Source organism: Taurulus bubalis, assembly GCF_910589615.1.
Source record: "Taurulus bubalis genome assembly, chromosome: 14".
Taxonomy (NCBI): domain Eukaryota; kingdom Metazoa; phylum Chordata; class Actinopteri; order Perciformes; family Cottidae; genus Taurulus; species Taurulus bubalis.
Genome location: NC_136602.1, coordinates 6964216 through 6984734, shown reverse-complemented (window position 1 = coordinate 6984734; position 20519 = coordinate 6964216). Strand labels below are relative to the sequence as shown.

At 41.0% G+C, this 20519-nt stretch overlaps 1 protein-coding gene across 1 annotated transcript; it reads right to left on the bottom strand.

Moving 5' to 3' along the window:
- Window positions 1-271: 271 nt before the first annotated feature.
- pnpt1 (polyribonucleotide nucleotidyltransferase 1) lies at window positions 272-9568 on the bottom strand (the record flags this gene model as incomplete). The annotated part of the gene is made up of 28 exons (XM_079230120.1): window positions 272-1676; window positions 1770-1817; window positions 1913-1991; window positions 2144-2199; window positions 2293-2399; window positions 2533-2616; window positions 2869-2952; window positions 3059-3122; window positions 3407-3478; window positions 3625-3734; window positions 4125-4178; window positions 4327-4416; window positions 4581-4647; window positions 5104-5140; window positions 5315-5385; window positions 5657-5759; window positions 5860-5956; window positions 6075-6132; window positions 6253-6304; window positions 6558-6744; window positions 7098-7211; window positions 7357-7404; window positions 7498-7561; window positions 7700-7749; window positions 7861-7966; window positions 8248-8322; window positions 9118-9178; window positions 9450-9568. The coding sequence occupies 28 exons, from the start codon at window positions 9566-9568 to the stop codon at window positions 1521-1523; spliced, it is 2313 nt and encodes a 770-aa protein (XP_079086246.1). The 3' UTR covers window positions 272-1520.
- Window positions 9569-20519: the final 10951 nt, after the last annotated feature.

Sequence of the window (20519 nt, the reverse complement as noted above, 5' to 3'; positions counted from 1 at the left end):
GTCCAATGGCGAAGCCGGCAGCGCCAGAAGGTTAACGCGCCGCCTACAGGCCGGAACAAGCTCCTGGCAGCAGCGACTCCCTGCAAGATGACTTTGTGTGTCAGAAATTCTTTTATGTATTTATGCATGTGGGAAATGTATTTGTTAATTAATTAATTAATTCATGAATTAATTAATTTCCAAACATCTGGGACCAAAGAGCGTAACATTTATTGACCCATCAGACAAGTAAGCCAAACAGACACACTAATGATTTCAATACCATCTCAGTTTATTAGTACAGATATTGAACATCTCAAGTGCACTGAAATTTATATATGTATTAAAAAAAAAACTCCATGCTGCAGTAAGTGCTGTACTCCCCCTGCACAAAGTGTGACATTTCTTATATAACTGATAGTAACGGTTTTGTGAAATATTCAGAAAACTGCTTTTGGTTCACAACATATGCTTAACTGTAGATTGTATGCATTAACAGAGCTTAATTAATTGTATTAAAATGGTCACCCCTTGGCGAGACTGTCCAAATTTGCTGCATATTTCCGCCACAAATTTAGGGTTTAGATTTTTTTTAAACGCAACTACAAATTCTGCCAGGGTCCAAATAATTAGTCTGTCACACAAAGTCCCCAATTGGGGGACCAGATCGCGGCACAGCAGATCCTGGCACAGCAGCTCCTGACGTGGGTATCTCCCAATAGGCTAAGAATCAGGGTTGTACATCTGGTGGGTGTGTGAAACGCTTAAAACATTAGATTATTTTTGACATTTCTCTCTGCGAGTAAAATTTGTGTCACTTAAGTGTATTTCTGTGTTGGCATCTGAATGTTGGGCTGAAAATGGTTGGGAATTTCAACAATACAAAGCAACTATTAAGTGTTATATTTGCAGACAACTCACATATACTTTAAATTCAACCCTTTCGTAAAGGGAATAGGTTTAGTAAAAACTGTACACCGTGTTCTCCCACTTTGCTTTCTTTGTCCATGTCTTGATCCTGGCAGCTTAGAGGACACACTAGTCCTCTAGTGTGTCCCTAGTGTAACCCTAACCCTAACCCAGTGGACACCAAATACATAAATCTAACACCACAAGAGCAGTATTATCAACCATGTGAATAAGGAAACCATTGATACATTGCACGGTGAAAGCTGCTAGATGACATTGGAGAAACTGCTGAAAGAAACCACTTTTACCGCTTGATGCGATCAATGATGAACAGATGAAAACAAGACACTGTAAAACGGGTATGCTTCAAAATAAAACTTGCTCAGTGTTCTTTTCAGTCGGTGCATATCCACTGATGACAACAGGACGCTGTATTTGATGGAGCGGCAGTTCATTCCAGTGCGGTTTGAACACTTCCATAACCACAACCGCCAGGGAAACTTCTTTGAGTACAGCACTGTTGCTCTCGGTTCGGGTTGATTTCTCAACAGAAACGTTTTGTTGCAAAAATCTACTCGGTTTAAAATCCACTTAATTAGCAAAGCCAGAAGTTAGCCCGTTGTGTTGGTGTGTCACAAATCGGTGCCGGTGGAGTGGCCGTCGCCTAAACCCATGGAGATGCTCTGTTTCTCACTTAGAGTCTTCACAACCGTTGCAGCAGGAGACTGGAGCACCTTCCGCGAAATTCTCATTCTGCCGTCTGTTGGGTCCCGTCCAAAGTACTTGACCTGTGAGCACAAGTCCAGTCAGAGACAATAAGCCCAGAATGTAAACACAAGAGGCTACTTTTGACAACACAGCCTGTAGTTAGTGACACATACCTGTATCTGCTGGCCCACCTCTAAACCCAAAGCACTTGGGTGTTTGATCTACAGGGAAATACAAAGAAATGACCTTTAAGCGATGATTTAATTCTCAAAACACTCACAGAAACATGGAAACGGAGGTAAACTAATCCACTGACCCGTTTGTGGTCCAGTTGCGAGTTGTGCAGCAGGACGGCACTCATATTGGGATAAAGTTTCACCATCACACCAATGTCCCTGAAGCAGAGCAAGACAAGGCGTTAGATGATAAAGGTTTGATTTATGCACCGATAAAGAATACATTTCTACTAGATAACATGTTCAAACTGTGTGCTGATAACTGGCATCAAATACTGTTTTACAGTGAACATCGCATTTTATTGCTTCACCTTATCTCAATAATGGTGGCAGTGTAGATCGCACCAAACTCCAGCTGCTGCTCTTGCTGCAACAGAAAAACAAATATTCATGCACATACGCATGAATTTACACACATGTGCAAACGGCCTCATGTGGGTTAAAAGTCGTGGAGACTCACATCATCTTTGCAGACTTCACTGATGAAGTCCTGGGCTTCATTCATGGCTCCTGGGGTTGGAGCGAACACGGAGAAGGTCTCCTCGTCCACCTGACTTATTGTCACGCCTCAAGAAGAAGAAAGAAAAAAACTAATTACAGTTTCGACATTCCGTGAGGGAATCTGTGTCGTCTGTACTTCATTCACAAAAACATCATGATCCTGGTTGGTTTTCTGATTCATTTTAAAATGACTTGTTACCCGTTTGAGCTTGTAACCTGCGAAGATTATAGCCGCCCGGACCAACGAAGCGCGCTCGTCTAGAAACAGGCACCCGGACATTTTCTGAAAGCAGAGTAAAACTCGCACACATCAGTTTCCTGTACACAGTAAAATGTGCCAAATGCTGGGTGTGCCTTCCTGTGGAAGCTCAGTATTCATGTTAAGTTACGTTCTCTAACCCAAGCAGAGACTCTGCAGCTTGTTTTGGCCTTCTGGCTACATTGTATCTAATCTCCAGCTTCTATCTCTACTTATCTAACACAACTAGTCCTAGTTCAAGTATATACTTAATATATGTTCAAACATAAAGCTCACCAATAACGGGTCCATTCTCTTTCCTCGTCTCTCTGGGTTTTGCTGTACATTTGTTCATGATGCCCAGGATCTCCTTCTTTGCCACTGGTACATAATAATATTGAAACAAAAGTCCATCAAGCCATCAAAGAAATATGTTCACACACACACACACACACACACATGTTAAATGTTCAGTATCACTGCTCACCTGTGGCCTGCTGGATGGCCTCCATGACCACCTTCAGAGGCAAGCCGGGGATCTTCACGTCAGCCTGGAGGTTCAATAAATGAATGTAAAATATTATCCAAAGGACAAAAGTTAAAGTTGCATTAAGTCAAGTGAATTTTATTTATAAAATAAAATGTGCCTCAGGGGGCTTTATAGTCTGTACAGTATACAACACCATTTGCCCTTAGACCCACATCCGGATAAGTAACTAGTATGTTATAATAAATATAATATTTCAATGAATTTTTTTTTTCTCCGTTTTCAGCAACTGAGTGAGCCAAAATGTTTGTTTTAAAGACACTTGCTATGCGTTATTAGACACAGTACCTGTAAAGCAGTGATGCCTTTGTTTGTTCCTGCCAATTTGAAGTCCATGTCTCCAAGGTAATCTTCTATTCCCTGGTTAGGAAACAATAATTAGCTCATATTCAGCATCTCCGTTATCATTTAGTGGGGACATTATTTAGAACATTTAAAAAGGACATGTCCTGCTTCACTAAACTCTTTATTCCTTTTCTGAATAGCTGCTCACACACTGCATGTACCAGAATATCAGTGAGTAATCTGTAGTCTTGGATCTCAGTGGGTTTCTCTGGGTTGGGCTTTGAGATGAGGCCAATTGCTACACCTGCCACCGCAGAAGAGATGGGAACACCTGCGAGACACAGATCAGAAGTGTTAGACATATTATCACAAAAAAGGACTTTCATTTGCTTGGAGGAGCATGATAAGAATCTGTGTATTCTAAAACATATATATATATATGTTTTTAGTTGTAGAGTTTTATGGTGTGTTGAGCATTTGTAAAAATGGATCGTAAATATAGAAACTATAGAAATAGTCAATATTAAGTGCAAAATTAAACTAGTAATTTTAGATATCATGTAATTATAGACTTAATGCAATGTAAAATATATATCCTAGGCATAATTGTCTGTTTGAGTTGTGTTGGTAGCTGCGGCATTAAAGTTAAGTAAAACAAATAAATATGAACAAATTTATTACAGAGACTATTAACTGTAAAAGAGCTTATTTCCTGCAGTACCTGCATCCATTAGAGCGAGGCTGCCTGCACATGCCGAAGCCATTGAGGAGGATCCTGAGAGAAGATAAAGAGGTGTAAAAACGGGGGAGGAAGAAGAGAAAGGCATTCAGACAGTATAACCCTGTGATTCTGCCGGATACATCCTGCCAGACAATGAACACATTTCCTGTGGTGTTTTTACAGAAACTGTCACCACACTCACCGTTTGACTCAAGCACCTCAGCGGTGACCCGGATAGTGAAAGGGAAGTCTTTAGGAATGACTGGTCTCAGAGCTTTCTCAGCCAGGGCCCCTGAACATGAATACATACATACACAAACATGAACAAATACATACACAAACATGAACAAATTCATACACAAACAAATATGTCCACAAACACGTTTCTGTCCAGATGAGTTCTAATGGGAATGAGTGCAGGCCCTGATTGCAAGCAGAAGAAAATGTAACACAAACCATGTCCAAGCTCTCTCCGGTTGATGCCTCCCATCTTTCCAACCTCATTGGTCGCATATGGAGGGAACTGAAATAAAAAAAAGGCAATGAAACAGAAGTTAGAGCATCTTTCATGCCTGTACTTCTACGTATTCCCCAGTGGAACAGAATATTTGAGCGGTGTACAGTTACGAGAGGGATCTAAATGATATCCTTTGCATTTGATTGGACCGCTTTAAAGTGTGCCGGCTAAGAATGTTGCAATGGATGTCCTGATGTTATTGTTTGAAATTGGGCGTTGCTCGCTGAATCAAATAAGCACACTTAATATTTTGTTTTATCGGAAGAAAATATGATTTCATTTGAATACTAACATTTCCTATTTGCAGATAAATAGGTGAGCAATATGACCGGGGATGTGATCTAAAAAGGGTTTAAAGGGCGTTTTTTCCATTTCACCTCCTCTTTGAGTTCACTAAAAGATATATAATCACACATCTAATAATCTTAGTGACTGTACAAATGAAAACAGGATACGACTCACCTCATAATGAAGCATGAAATTTTTGGATTTGACGCCACTGCAGAAAGAGAATGAAAGGAAGACACGGGTTGATTTAGTCTGCCACATTGGATGACGCCCTGCGTGCAATGACGTTCAGATAAAGGCAGATAATAAAAGTAGTGAGGGCCAACAGTGTGTGAACTGTCCTGATAATGTCGACAGTGTGTAGTTACATGAGGGATGACTTTACCTCAAAGCTGTGGTGATAATATCTGCTTTGATACTGGATTCCAGGGAATCAAATGTGACACTGGACAGCACCTATGGAGGAAAATACAAAAAAAGAAACGGGGAAGAGGACTGAGCTTTCTTTGTTAAAACACTAGAGTGGCTTTTCAACAGTAAAAAAATAAAAAGTAATTTCAGAACCTCACTGGTCTCTCTCCTCCTCCTGCTGTTGCATTTGTTATCAAACCCAGTATTTTATCTTTCAGTTGCAGAAAACACAAACAAACAGTCCTCTATCTCTTCCATCAAATGTGGACACAATGTTATCCTTCTTTCAACAACATGTATCTCGCTCTGTAGCTACCTGCGTTTGTCCTCTCTGGAACAGAGCGGAGCCATGCAGCGGTTTAAAGAGGTCCACGTCGCAGGAAATGTTCCTTAAAGCAGTCAGCTCTCTCCCATCACATCTACAACATGTCAAAGTGAAAATAAAAATAAAAATCCAGTTACAAAGACACATCATGTGTCATGAGAATATACATTAACGTCGCCGTGGGCGGGGCTTACCTCTTGTACTCATTTAGCACCAAATTGCGGAAGACTTCTTTGCTCACGGTGTTGAAGGATTCAATGATTTCAAAGTGCTCAGCCTGAGGGAATCGTTCTACACATGGAGGGCATTAATTGACATTTTTCAGTTTGTGTGAAGGCGGTTGCAGCAATGCTTGAAAGAGCGTACTTGAAATTCTTTCCATGCAACACAAACACTGAAGATAATCTACCTTTTAGGTCCTCTTCTGTTTCTAGTCGGATTTTGTTGATCGCTTCATCTCTTGAAATCTAAAACAAGATTAGGATGAGATAATCACTGTAACCAATCAAGAGATAAGGTAGGTAAAGCGTTCTAGCTGCTTTAAATCAATTAAAGAAACAGAGAACTGACTAACACACAGACTTCACCTTATCGCGAGTGTAATCAGTGAAAACGACATAAATCTTCTTGGAAGCTGACCTGCGAGGAAGAAAAGGAAAAACAAGTCATTACCAACATCTGAAACAATACAAGTCCCACTTCTGTCGCTCTCTTGTGAGAGATAAAAGCTCAGACACTGTTTTATCAAGGTCCCCAGCAGTACTGCGGGTACACACATTACTGCACAATTTCTGACTTTGCTTATTTACAGACAATTTAATTCAGGAAAAAAAAAATAATAATAATTTTGTTTCATTTTGGAAATGATACTGAGTTTCATCACTGGTCTTACTGCCGAACATATTCCACCATGTCAGTCGGGGCTGAGAAGATCTTGACCGGGGTCCGCTTGATGACCTTCTGTTCTCGCGCCATCTGCTGGATGGCCAGTATGATCTGCTGGGAGTGTTTAACTCCCACCTTCACCGCATGGCAAAAGTCCTGCTGCAGCACGTTCTCAGCTGACGCCTCAATCATCACTGGCAGACATCAAACAAGAGGTGTTTGTTCATCAGACAGACAGAAGAAAGGATCAGAAAATAAAGAGGTATATTGTTGTAAAGCCTAAGCTACTGTAAACTATTTTATTGAGTTTCCTTTTAGCAAAAAATGCTCAAGGTAAATTAAAATTCCCTCTCATAAACAGTTACGCAGTGTACATATGTCTAAGGGCTTTTATTGTGAACAGCTTTATCAGCAGCTGTTAGTTTAAAGGATTATGATGTTCATGCAAACATACTAATACTACATGACCGTTTGTGTTATTGTCTTTAAAGGGTTTTCAGTAACATTCGAGCGTCTGCTGGGACTCTTAAATTGTTGTCCAACTTACCCACTTGACTGCTGGGAGCTCCGGCCACAATGAGGTTCAGACTGCTGGACGCCATCTCCTTCCTGGTGGGGTTGATCAGCATCTCTCCATCGACCATGCCCACTCGCACAGCACCTGAACAAAGACAAGGAGTTCCGAGCTAGATTTTAATAATGCATGACAACGTCCATGGACATGAAGTCGAAGAGGCAAGTGAAAACCAGTATTGAAAAAGGTCAATAAAGTGTGAAAAGGTCTAAATCTGTTGCGTGTTCCTCACCTATGGGTCCATTCCAGGGGATGTCAGACAGGGCCAGAGCAGCGGAAGCTTTTTAAAAAAGAAAAAGAAAATATCGTTTAAGCTAAGGATCTAAAACACTATTGCTCTGTGGAAAACATGGAGGGCTGAGATTTAACTCACCTGCATTAATAGCCAGCACATCTGGATCATTGACGCCGTCAACTGCCAGCAGGTTACAAAGGACCTTCAGGAGACATGAGCGTTCACACACACGGACACAAAATATTGGAGGCAGATACACATTAATATCTCCTTTTGTTCAAAAAGCTAAAGAATGCTAAACTATGACCACATAGGGGTGAAAACTTAAAACTGAACTGACCTGAGTGTCGTAAAAGTAGCCATGAGGGAACAGCGGTCTGATCGCCCTGTCTGAGCAACAGAAACACGAGGCGTGACTTTGGCTTCAGTCAAAGCCCCCGAGGCAACACGTCAACACACAGAGCTGCAGACATATCAAAAGACACATTCTTATCAACTCACCTATGAGTCTGCTGGTGAGGATCTCGTCGTCGCTGTTGCCCCTCTCTCGCCTCAAATGGTTCGTGGGGATTCGACCTGCAGCCGCTGCTTTCTGTCTGTAGTCCACCTGTCAATCAGAGGGGATATTCATTCAGAGATATTTTTGCCTTTATGCAGCTCTGAACTGACGGCATCTAGTTCTGGCGCAGGAAGTCACGGCAACTGTTGGAGACAGGCTGGATGACACTTTATTACCACTTAATCATTCTTCCACCAAATCCATTTAGATTACATACATCTGTAACAAGACTTCACTGAACAAGCACAACAACAACCAAAAACTCTACACAATCACAGTCTAGAAACACAGACATGACGGGCATTTTACTGTAACGTTAGAGAACATACCACAAGAGGCATGAACTGAGACGGAGAAGGTTTGGTTTTGCTCACAGCCGTTACCATCACAGAGGTTTCGCCCAGCTTCAAAAGAGAAAGAGGTTACCAAAAAGTTTTTTTTTAAAGAAATCACATAGAAAGCATCAAACATCTGGAACTGGTCAGTTTAGCCCGACAACACACTGAAGTCTTCTTCACTACATTTTAAGCAGTGAAGAACTACATGTGTTTTAGTGTGGGACAACAACTTTTCATTTACACAAGATCTATAACATAGGGCTCGATATTAACTGACCCAATAGGACCCATATCAAGCGTTCGCTGGTTTGTGTTAATTTGTTTGGCTTTATACACCACTGAAGCACAATGTCAACTGACTTGAAAACAGCCTAATTGTGGGTGTTACTAACGGTCTTGTCCACCTGTGTTATTATAGGTGCTCAAGTACAGGGTGCATATTCCTAAATACGTTTGTGTTTAACTAAACTGTCACAAACAATAGGTGAGTGGTGTTATTTTGCCCACGGCTGCCTATTGGGTTAATCTATAAGCCTTTTTTACACTGGTCGTATAAATGTGAAACATACACTATCACAAAAAAAGAAACCTCATCTGAAAACTGGGTAAAGTAACATCAGATGTGAATAAAAACACATTTTATTTTGGAGGATATCCCATTAACTGGTCATATTTTTGCATTGGCTCAATATTTGAGTGTCAGACCAAGTCAGGAGGAGGTGTTGGTGTAAATATAAATGACTAGACAGAATAAATATTATGAAGAATATGTATCCGACAGGATGTCAAGCAGCATCCAGGTGCTGCCAATCCAGACACCTGTTAGATGGAACTGTTGACATTGTGGTGGTTTCCCTGTACCTGTACTACAGCAGATCCATCAGCAAATCTAGCAAACCTCCCTGAAGAGATCTCAAGTTTCCTACAAAACAAAAACAAAAGAGCACGAAACATGAACATGTCATACAAACTAAAACCATATTTGCATGCAGTCAGGTGGCATCGTGTGACCCTGTCCTCTGGTTCCCAGTACATCCCAGTAGTCTGTTTACTGGTAGTAGTCTGGTTAAGAGCGTTAAAACAACGAATACACTTAGACAGGAGCAATTAGCTAAACGCAAAAATGAAAACACGCCCTGCTTGTTAACGGTTACTGGAGGAGAAACGAAAGGAAGCCGGGAAAGTCAACTTACTTCTCCCCAAGGTTCACTACCAGCCTTCGCGGATTCGCGTGGTTGCTGTAAACACTCTGGTGACATAAACGGACGTGAAGGCGGGCGAACGAGTGCCCCAGTCGGAGTAAATACCTCATATTGACAGAAACACGACCACAAAACAAAGAAAAGCACCGGGGTGACAGTCGGTGCCTTTACAGCTCAAATGTGCGCATGGGGGCTACCATGTCTGTTAAGTCACGTGTACGGAAGTACGTTGTAGAGACGCTTCTTCTGATTGGACCGGCCACGCTGCGTGGGTAACGTCAAGTGCAGAGCCGTGTAAAGAGAAAGTCGCGTCAGCGGAAGTTCAACATACTTGATCTTCACGTTAATCGCGTAGACCTCGGATGGTTCCAGGAAGTATTTGGTTTGGCGGGACATTTTGAATGCTCTGATGTGGGGCAAACATTAGAACAAACAGTGAGACACAACTGCGATTATCGCAGGATTAGAAGTTATTTATCATTTAGATACAACAATTGTTTATAGAGCAGCAACAGCAATGTGTACGACAATTAGTCTGAGAAGCAAGACAGTTTTTTGACCGTTGTGCCAAGTTGAGCACTGAATGATTCTTGTATCTTTTATTTTTGTTAAGTAAACTTTTAAAATGGAGTTACTTAAGCATTAGATGCCGACTTTGCCTAAGGGAATTACCCACAATCCATAGCAATGTGATGTTAAACACACAGTTCCCAATGGAAGAATGGAGATGTAAAAAAAAAAAAAAAGAAGGTATGTAGTCACGTGATATGTTGCAGCAAAGTGCTGTCCCATTCATATTTACACCATCAAGCCCTCACAGACTCTCACACTCCACCACTTAGCAGCTGACGTCAGTAAGTCCCTGAGGGTTCAGGGTTTGAGGGTTCAGGGGACATTGGGATTGGGCCAATGTCTCAATCTCTAGTTAAAAGTCTTCTTCAATACAGCATGAAGTTCATTTAGTAAATTATGGTCCATTTAGAGTCAAACAGACCATAATGCAGAGTATACTTTAGGGGTGGGGATTACTGTGATTGACAGGTCTCTATCATATTACTACTAATAACTTAAGTCTCTGCTGGTCCCGCTTCATGTATCCAGTGGTTCACATTCACAAAGAAAACATGTTCAATTAGTTTACAACTCTATTAATGATTCAATTATAAAACCGGTAAATAATGTGAATATAAAAAATATTCATAAACGCGTCAGTAATGAAGGTCCTATGTTTCTTACTGTCGAATATCATCGTTGATTACAGAACGAGCTCCTGTCGTTAACCTAAAATACTTATTTCATAACATTGATCATTTTATGAAAATCACAACTTAAACAGATTCCAGTACTTCTTCTTTGAAGTCACCATCATGTCATACAATTGTATTAATACTCTATATGTATAATAAGAGAGAAGGGAACATAGATTTCATTTGAATTTTTTTTTTTTATTAAATTAATTGAAAGGGTGAATTTCTTTGATTATGTGGGAGGAAACCTGAGTACCAGGAGTAAACCCACACGAACACAAGAAGAATATTCAAACTCCACACAGAGACAAGGGTGGAGGCGTCTCTGTGAGGCTGCAGCGTTAAATCACTGCAGCCACTGTGCTGTCCTTGATTGGTTGCAGCTGTTCCAATTGGAGGCGATGTGTTCTAGATCTCTGCAGTGCCAGAAAACATCACCTCCCATTGGGCCTGTCGCTGTTACGGCTTGTTTCAAACTTCACACAGAGACAAAGGTGGAGGTGTCTCTGTGAGGCTGTAGTGATCAATTTAAATCACTGCTGACTCTGTCTTTGGGGAAAGAGGGGAGGGAGATGGAGGGAGAGGGAGAAATAGGTCACTGCTGATCTACATCAGCTGTAACCTCTTCCGCCTGTCCACCACCATCACGCGTTGACTTTCTGCCAAGTCGGCCGAAAAACCCCGTCGTCACCTTTTCATTTTTCTCTTCCTTCTCCTTATTTTTTTTCTTGACTTTAGTCACTGCTTTCTTACACTGTCCTAAAAAATGAAAAGGGATGAGCACAAATACAGAACAAAACCAAGCCTTTGTTTCCTTCAGATAATCCATCAGGATTATACTTATATTTAATTATGTTTAACTGATGTATACAGTATTTTGATTTACTGTAATTAGCTCATGAAATATGAGCTCACCACTCATTTATTTTCCCTTTCAACACACAAGTCAATGGCATAAACTTAAGCTCTGCTCTTCATTTAAAAAAATTTTTTTTTACTAGTCCCAGTTAAATTAAATGAAAGCGGAGTGACGATGTTTGCTGTCGACTGAAGTCCACTTCCTAAAAAGAATCAGCTTTCAGGTAAATGGAAGTCCAACTCTCTACAGACAAATCTACCGCCTGTGTGTTTGAGCGAATGTAACGTCCTCGTGAGTCTGCATGACCAGGGCTTCAACATTTGATGTACCGTTAATGTCGTAATTCCCCCAAACTAACCTTCTGCTAGCTGAATAAAACCACGATGACCTACACCTCCTCGTTTAACCCTCACAGGCTGAGATGGCTCCTGAGACCACGCTGAGTTCACAGAAAGGTAGGGGATCCCTTTGTCATGGCTCCTTTTTTAAACCTCTGCTGTGGAAACTCCCATGACACACAAAAGTGAAATCCATCTTTTTTTGTCCTTTTCTTTGGTGATCCTCTAGGAGCCAGTGAGGAGCCTAAAGAATCACACAGATACGGACTCCTCACATCGGCATTAGTTTGACGTTCAAATTGAATGCATTCATTTATATAATGTAAATGCAAAACATGTTTTACTCCGTAATGACTCTAAAATCATGAGTCGGCTGATGGCAACACTCAAGTCAAAAGCAGTTGAATCTTCATCAATAAGACAGAAATGCACCAAAGACCAACTGAATGCAGCGCAAAGTTTGACCGATCATTTCTTGAGGTACATCGCAAGGCATTGTGGGTATCCAGGCAATGCAGGGCAGACCAGCGATGCCTAAACTTGAAGGTTTGAAAGTGGCAAAATGTTTATCCTTTTTCTTTTCTTTCACATTGTGTGTAGATATGGCTGCTGCAAACTATCTGCCATCTGAAGATCAGTTCCTGTGCTCCGTCTGTCTGGATGTGTTCACTGATCCAGTCACCACACCATGTGGACACAACTTCTGCAAAAAGTGCATCAATGATTACAGGAATACCAACGACCAGAACATGTGTCCAATGTGTAAAAAGGTTTTCACCTCAAGACCTGAGCTGCTCGTCAACACTTTGTTGTCTGAGGTGGTTTCTCATGTCAGACAGTCGGCTCAGGAAAGCCAGCAGCAGCAGCTCAGAGCAACAAGAGTCCAAACCAGGAGAAGTTCCCTGTGACGTCTGCACTGGAACCAGACTGAAGGCCCTGAAGTCCTGCCTGGTGTGTCTGGCCTCCTACTGTGAGACTCACCTGGAGCCTCATCTGACAATGTCAGGCCTGAAGAGACATCAGCTGATCGACCCTGTGGAGAACCTGGAAGGCAGGATGTGTACGAAGCACGATAAACCTCTGGAGCTGTTCTGTAAGACCGACCAGACATGTGTCTGCATGCTCTGCACTGTGTTAGACCATGATGTTGTTCCTCTGAAAGAAGGATATGAAGGAAAGAAGGTCGAGCTGGAGAAGACAGAGGCTGAAATTCAGGAGATGATCCAGAAGAGACGACTGAAGATTCAGGAAGTCAAACACATAGTGAAGCTCAGTGAGGAAGATGCAGACAGAGAGAAAGCAGAAGGTGTTCAGCTCTTCACTGATTTGAAGGAGTCTGTGGAGAGAACACTGAACAAGCAGATTTTACTTTGACGTTCAAGTTAAAGGAAACACTGAATGGGATTTAGGAGTGACAAGAGAGTTGAGCAAAAGGAAGAGACCCATCACACTGAGTCCTCAGAAGGGTTACTGGACTATATGTTTGACAAATGGAAACGAGTACAAAGCTCTTGACGACCTTCCAGTTGTTCTCTCTCTGAACTCTGGGCCTCAGAAGGTGGGGGTGTTTGTGGACTATGAGTAGGGTCTGGTCTCCTTCGCTTTTATCTACTCCTTTACTGGCTGCTGCTTCAAGAAGAAACTCTTCCCATACTTCAGTCCTTGTAATAATGATGATGGTACAAACTCTGCACCTCTGATCATCACTCCTGTCAGAGTAAACTAATCACTCTTTTTGTTTATTGTAATGATTTTATTCATTGAAGAGAATAACTGTACTTATTCTGTGTGAATATTATTTGATACAGAGTCTGTTTACTGTGGTGACGGATTTTCATGTCATTAAGACATTTTATTAAATGTATCCTATTACATATAAACACATTCGTGGGACGCATTCATCTCTTAAACTCTGCATCTTGACACATTATATGGAGAATATCCATTTCAACCTATGTTGATTAATAGTTTTGTCATGAAGCTTCATTTAAGAGTGAGACCTGTTACATTTATATAGTGTTTGTCATGATATAAAGTAATTCATATATCGACTGAAACAAATCTGAAAAGTCAATAAAATAGTGAAGTTTATAAATGATGATAATCAATAATGAAGATCACAGAGTAAAATAGTATTAGTCATTCCTCCTGTCCTCTGACCTCCTTGCTGTCTTGTATCAGCCACATTTACTAGAACAAAGTAAGATAAACAGATACTGACAGACACTTTTTCATCAGGTCAAAATTACAATGTATCCAATACTTTGGTTTATTACCAAATACCCAGGCGGCTACCTGTAGATCTGAAAAGTGAATCCAACGTAGAAGTGCCTAAAACTTGGATTCCAATTGGCTAGCCAATTGTCATATGCTTGCACTGTATTTCTAAAATGTAAAAAAATGTAAATGTCAGTACCCATCTAAAATAATGTAGACATCTCTGGAAGTAGATTGGTGTCAGAGAAAAAGCAGCAGCAGCAGCTTGTGGGTATAAAATCAGCCAATGTTGTTTGTAATCCCTACCACTAGGTGTCAGTGTTGCCTCATAAAGATCACCTTTCAACTTTGAAGAACATTCATAAACACTCTGATAAACCATGATGATCATTCATAATACATACATCATTGTATAATACAATTTAGATGATGTAGATTAAGATCCATTGAGTTAATTTTTCAATAATGTATGCCCACGGTGTTATTCACATTGCCTAAGTAAGAGCTCCTCCAACTATCCAAATGGCCTCTATGTGCTTCAGTGAGTTTGTCAGACTGTCAGTGCATCAGTGACCTTGCTTCTTGTCCAGAAGTTACAGCTTCCAGCCCGACAGCCCTCCAGTCGGTCACTGAGCCAACTCACTAACAGTGGGGATGCTGCAGTTGTTATGGCAACAGATGAGTGTTAGCGGCATCTCTAACACACTCTGGATTACTTTCTCACATGCACAAAGACATGCTCACACTCCAGTTAATTGCAGGATCTCACACAAGCTCACACCCACTGAAAAACACAGGCACACGCTCACATTATTACCAAGGGCTCTATAGTATTATCTTGTTTCCATGGCTCCTCATCATTACCAAAGCAGAGCCATGGACTATTAGTGCGTAATGGACCAGTCTGTGCTCTGTGGCAGACTACAAGGCTCGTAAACAGCTTGGTGGAGGATGCTGTGTTCGCTTTGTCTTCACAAAGCTTTCCTTTCCAGTGAAGCTCCATGTGTAAATGTCAATCGACCGGTATAGAAATCAATCTTTGGGCCCTCTGTGTATCAATTCATCATTAATAAACCATCCGCATCTCCCAGAGCTCTCTGTGACCTTTCACATGATTTGGACCAAGCAGTGTAAAGATGTGATTGATTAACGGTTGTTGTTGTTGATGAAAAGTGATATTCAAACCAAATATCTACAACCGTGACAAACTTAAAAACACAAAGTAAGATAACACGAATCCATCGTTTGTGAATGTCAGCGATGACATTTTTGGTCTTTGAAGTGATGGACAATGTATGAAGTGAGAAGATTTATTTCGTTCCTTGTTGTCATTTTCTTTGCCCAGGTTTGGAAATAGTGTCAAAGAGAACATCAGCTTTGGGTGTTTCCCTGTGTGTGTTTGTCGGTGTGTGTGTCAGTGTGCGACCTCCGTCGCTTCAGGACTCAAGGGGTTAATGCTGTGGTGTGTCAGGAGATGACAACAGCATTGATTTATGGTGCGCTCACATAAACACACACACGCAGAACTTGGGATTTTTAGCAGGGATGGGATCTGAGTTTTTTCTGGTTCCATGGCAGCCAGACATGTCATGTCATGTATAGTCTTTAAAGGCAGACTATATATCATCCTCACATCATGTGACACGTGTTTTTGTTTCACAACTTTTATCGCAGAATTGCATTGTGTTTCCAAATGTTCCATTAACAGTGATGTTGGGAATTGCCTGCGTTCCACCTTCCCTGTCATATACTTGTTTCTATTGATCCGGTGTGTCACTGAGAAGACAGTAATTGGATCCCCTCGTATGGACATGCATGAACTTGAGGGAATCAGCTTTAGGACAGCTAGCGACTTGAATTGGCAACGCAGGGCTTCCTTTGTCACAAGCGTGGTAATTGCATTTTGCACATGGAAAGGATCCACGTCATATAAGGTTCCACTCCCTCAGAACAAAGAAGAACAGAACGTGTCTACCGTCACTGACTTTAGACTACTTTCTCTGATGGATGATGGATTTACCCCGGGGCCATTACGTGCCTGTTATGGTACATCAGGTACTATGTCACCGCTAATCCTCTATCTAAAGAAAATCAGCTTTGGCTAGCTTTGTCAGTATAAAGCTCCCATAATAACTCAACCTCACAGGAACGGTCTAATGATTGGATGTAGATGAAAAAAACGCCCATCGAGTGTGTGTTCGTGTGTGTGGACACAGTCTCTGTCTGGATAAGAAGGATGATTCACAGATGAGTGGATATATGTCTAAGAATGTGTGATACATGCACAAGAAACAGCAAGCTGATGACCTGTCAATCAACTATAGGTCGGAGTCAGTGATTCATAAATAACATGAAATATATACATACAAAGACTATATTAGTGATTAATGGTTTGAAACAGGCAAAAGGTGCAGTGAGCAGAAACCAAAGAGAACACAACAGAGTGCACAAATATATATTTAAAACGTGAAAAGAAGAAAGGGAGAATAATCTTTGCATTGCCAGAAACAAAATCAATGTGTATCTGATTTGGTTATCTTTCAGTAAATATTTTCATGAAACATGCAGAGCGATTGGAATTTGTTTAATTGCAACTCTGACCCCTGCTCTCCTAAATATTGTTGTTGATCTTAAAAGCTTCTCAGACCAGAGGGCAGAGGGATTCAAAGGCAGAGGGATTCAAAGCCTTGAGGCCTTGACTGCAAACAGCTGATTACTCAAATCCAGAGCCGTCATTAAGGCTCATCTTGAGAACTTATGACTCAGCTGTGGCTCAGGACGGGTTAAACAGATCTAGATAAAGCCCAGCTTTGGGTTTGAGTCAGGAGAAAAGAGAATTACATATGTCTTTATGAAAGAAAATACTTACTTATTTCCTCTGAGTTAATGGATACATCAACATTTACAGGATGCAGGGGGTTGGGAGACACACGTCTTTATTACCCTGTATTGAATTAGGCTTCAACGCTGCCACAGGGGTCTTAATCATTTGAACTGGATATTTTAAAGTCAGGCATTGATTTCCCATCGCAGCACGAGAGGATGGAGACAAACAGAACCAGAGGACGCTCAGAGTGACCTCTGCTGCAAAGATAGAGGTCAGACCTTTAAATTATTTAGCCATTATTAAGGCAGGATTCATGTGTGACGGTCTATGTAAAAGTTGTGTTTTTTTATGGAGCTGTTATTATCGCCATGTGTGTGCGAAGCATAATCCCCCAAAAGTTCTCTGGACCACGTGATTATCAATCAGCCAAGGAGACGTCTACTTTTACATTGTGAGTATTTATTCATTTTAAGTGGCTAGTGGCCCTATCTCCACAACTACTGACCAGAAAACCATTCAATTTATTTCATGAAGACACAGAAGGGCATGATCATGATTTTGTCTCAAACTCAATCTTTGGTTCAGCATGACAAATAAACGTAGTAAGTACTGGCCAGATTGCCATGGGATTTGGTACACATGCTCATGCTCATACCCACAGGATGAACAGTAGTTCTAACTCTGGTCAACAGAAATGCATTAAATGTGCTGTTTAACTCAGAATATGTTTGGATTTGACTCATCAACTTAACTTGTACTTATAGTGTTCATATTACTTTATGAGGAGAAGTCAAAACCAGTCATATGTTACTTGAAGAAAGATGAAATGCTTGCAGCTCAAACATTTCTCGGCCCACCCTGCATTCAAGGCCACATGAGATCAGCACAGCTCCAAATCAAAATGCTTGTGGTCACTTGTAAATTCCAGTGAAATAACTAACAGGAAACTGCTTCTTCTCGTAAAGAAGACAGAAGGACAATTTTATCAAAGAGAGGAGCTGCGAGGGGATCTGGTTGTTCAGAGAGAGAATGTTTTTTTTTGTTAAGGATTTCAGAGCAGCTCTGCTTCCTGGCTGTGGACTTCATATTCCTGGGCCGGATTAATGCCAGGAGGAAATATGTCCACGTGTTTCCATGTGCACACTGGTTCTGTAGATATTGAGCCCAAAGGGGCGGTTTTCCCTGCTTTCATAGCTGTGTGTGTGTGTGTGTGTGTGTGTGTGTGTGTGTGTGTGTGTGTGTGTGTGTGTGTGTGAGGAATGCCGCTGTGGGTCTTTACAATCACTGAGTCATTAGGTGGAGGTGGATGGGCGCTTTGTGAAGAAAGTAAAATCATCATGAATAATAGATTTTAATTAAACAAGCAGCAGCGGCACTCTGTTCGATCCATGGTTAATGAATCCTGCAGTAAATAAATCCTTATACACAATAAACACACTGGGCTGAACAAAATATCCACCTAATCCTCCCCAGTAATGGAGCAGAGTATAATTGTTCTCGGGCTGCTGTGTTCTGGTGAGCAGCGGGAACATTACACATGCATGACAGGTTTTCATCATCTGTGTCAGTGTTTAATCGTGTGCTGGGGTGACAGGGTTAGTAGAGGTGTGAGTTGGCTCCCTGAGAAAAGGGTTGTATTTGATTTGAAACAGTTTGATTTGAGTAAACCCCGAAGCAAATTACCCATTTTATGTTTCACATCAAAAGATAAAGTTTATAGATTTTTAAGGAAATTGAATCATTGACAGCTCCATTCTCCTGTAGTTGCCAATTGTGGCCACAGTTACATATATTTGAAACTACATTTTCAAAAGCTTTCAAGTAAATTAGTTTAAATATAAAGAATATTGAATGCATCAGCGCTGGTATTTAGTATGCACGGGATTTCTACAAAAACAAGTATCTTGGTCGACTCATCACCTATTTGGACTGAGGAAAGTTATATATTATTATTCAATCAGACAAAAACGTGACTGTGACTTCTTCACCTTTATGCCATATCTAATGAGCATGGTTTCCTGTCTGCTGCCTGATATTTAATGTCTAGCTGAAGATATACTTTATTGTAACACTGACAGCCAAATAGAGACAATAAAACCCCTATTTTGATAGATTTCTTTGAGCGGCTATTTTGGCCTACATTGGATTTTTAAGAAGCGGCACTTCATGCTGTAACTCCCTGACCGTACAACCCTCCAGTCAAACCCATTACACAGAAACCAAGAGACAACCGGTCTAGTCGGGATCACATACTGTACATAGCCTCAAGCTGAATTACCACAACGACCGTTACTCTAAATGCAAATGAGAGCCTCTGCTAATCCAAGAGAGCCGCTGCTGGAATGTGCTTATTATAAGTTTTAGGGGCACATACAAGAATCTATTTGTTCCTGAGAGGTGACCCAGGTCCCCAGCTCCCAAATCAGTGATTGTGTTTTCATTGGCTATTTGGTCACATGGCCACTGCTCGCTCTTCACACCGACAGAGCCATTCATCAACTGTTGATTAAGTGTCTCCTGTATAGGGAACGACTGTGGGTCTAATTCACTCATTACCTTGCTGCTGATGCAGCTAAAATACATACTGTGTGTTTAAAACAGCTGGTTGCCGGTATAATAGCTGCAGGATCATACTTTCCCATTCTGCAAGAGCGTTGATACATAAGCATTATATCATTATTAAATGTACAATGCTACATAACAGAAACATCTATGAAATTGGAAATAAATTGTGTTGCCATTTTTTTTAGGGAATTATCAAATTGGGCAATTGTCAAAATAGTTGAAACTAGATTTTCTGTTGATCGATTAACTGGCTAATCGTTTCACCTCTTGTGCCATTTCATAAATGAATGGTCATATATTGTTTCCTTGATTTAATGCTGCATTATACACTGTTGAGACTGTCCCTCTTTTTCTCCAAATGCCATGTCATGCATTTCCCACAAAAGGGAAGTTATTTATTTGTCTGGATAAAGATAAAGCTCATCAGGGCATACTGTACATTCACAGTCATTTATTTGTACACTACCCACTAGGTGTCAGTAGCCTACTTGCTTGCTGCTTTAATGCAGCCTTCTGTATGCTGTAAATGCAGACAAAAGGTATATTTGCACAGGAATAAAAAAAAGCAGAACATTTTTTAGCAAGCCATTGCATATAAATGACTATATCACTATATCACTGCACCCAAAACCTATTCCCAGTCCATTTTGTGTCTGCATCATTCATTAAAAAAACATTTCCGACTTTCCAACACATGCTCTTCAAATAATTTACTAGATGACAAACTAATTCTCGAGGAACACACTCCTTTTTTTTAAAATGGAAATTGACACTTTCATCGATGCCCTATTTCTCTTCTTCTTTTGGAGCCGAAGGGGCGGAGGGAGATGCGGAGGAGAGAGGGCGGTGCTACGTGTCCTCCAGTCATCCTCTCACCTCCCTCCTTTCATTCGTATGCTGCGTTTGAACGGGCAGGACAGACAAGCCACCGGTCACAAATGACTTCACACTTCATTTGAGGAGTAAACACACAATTTTTGAAAACAGGAACCGTAAACTACTGGACTT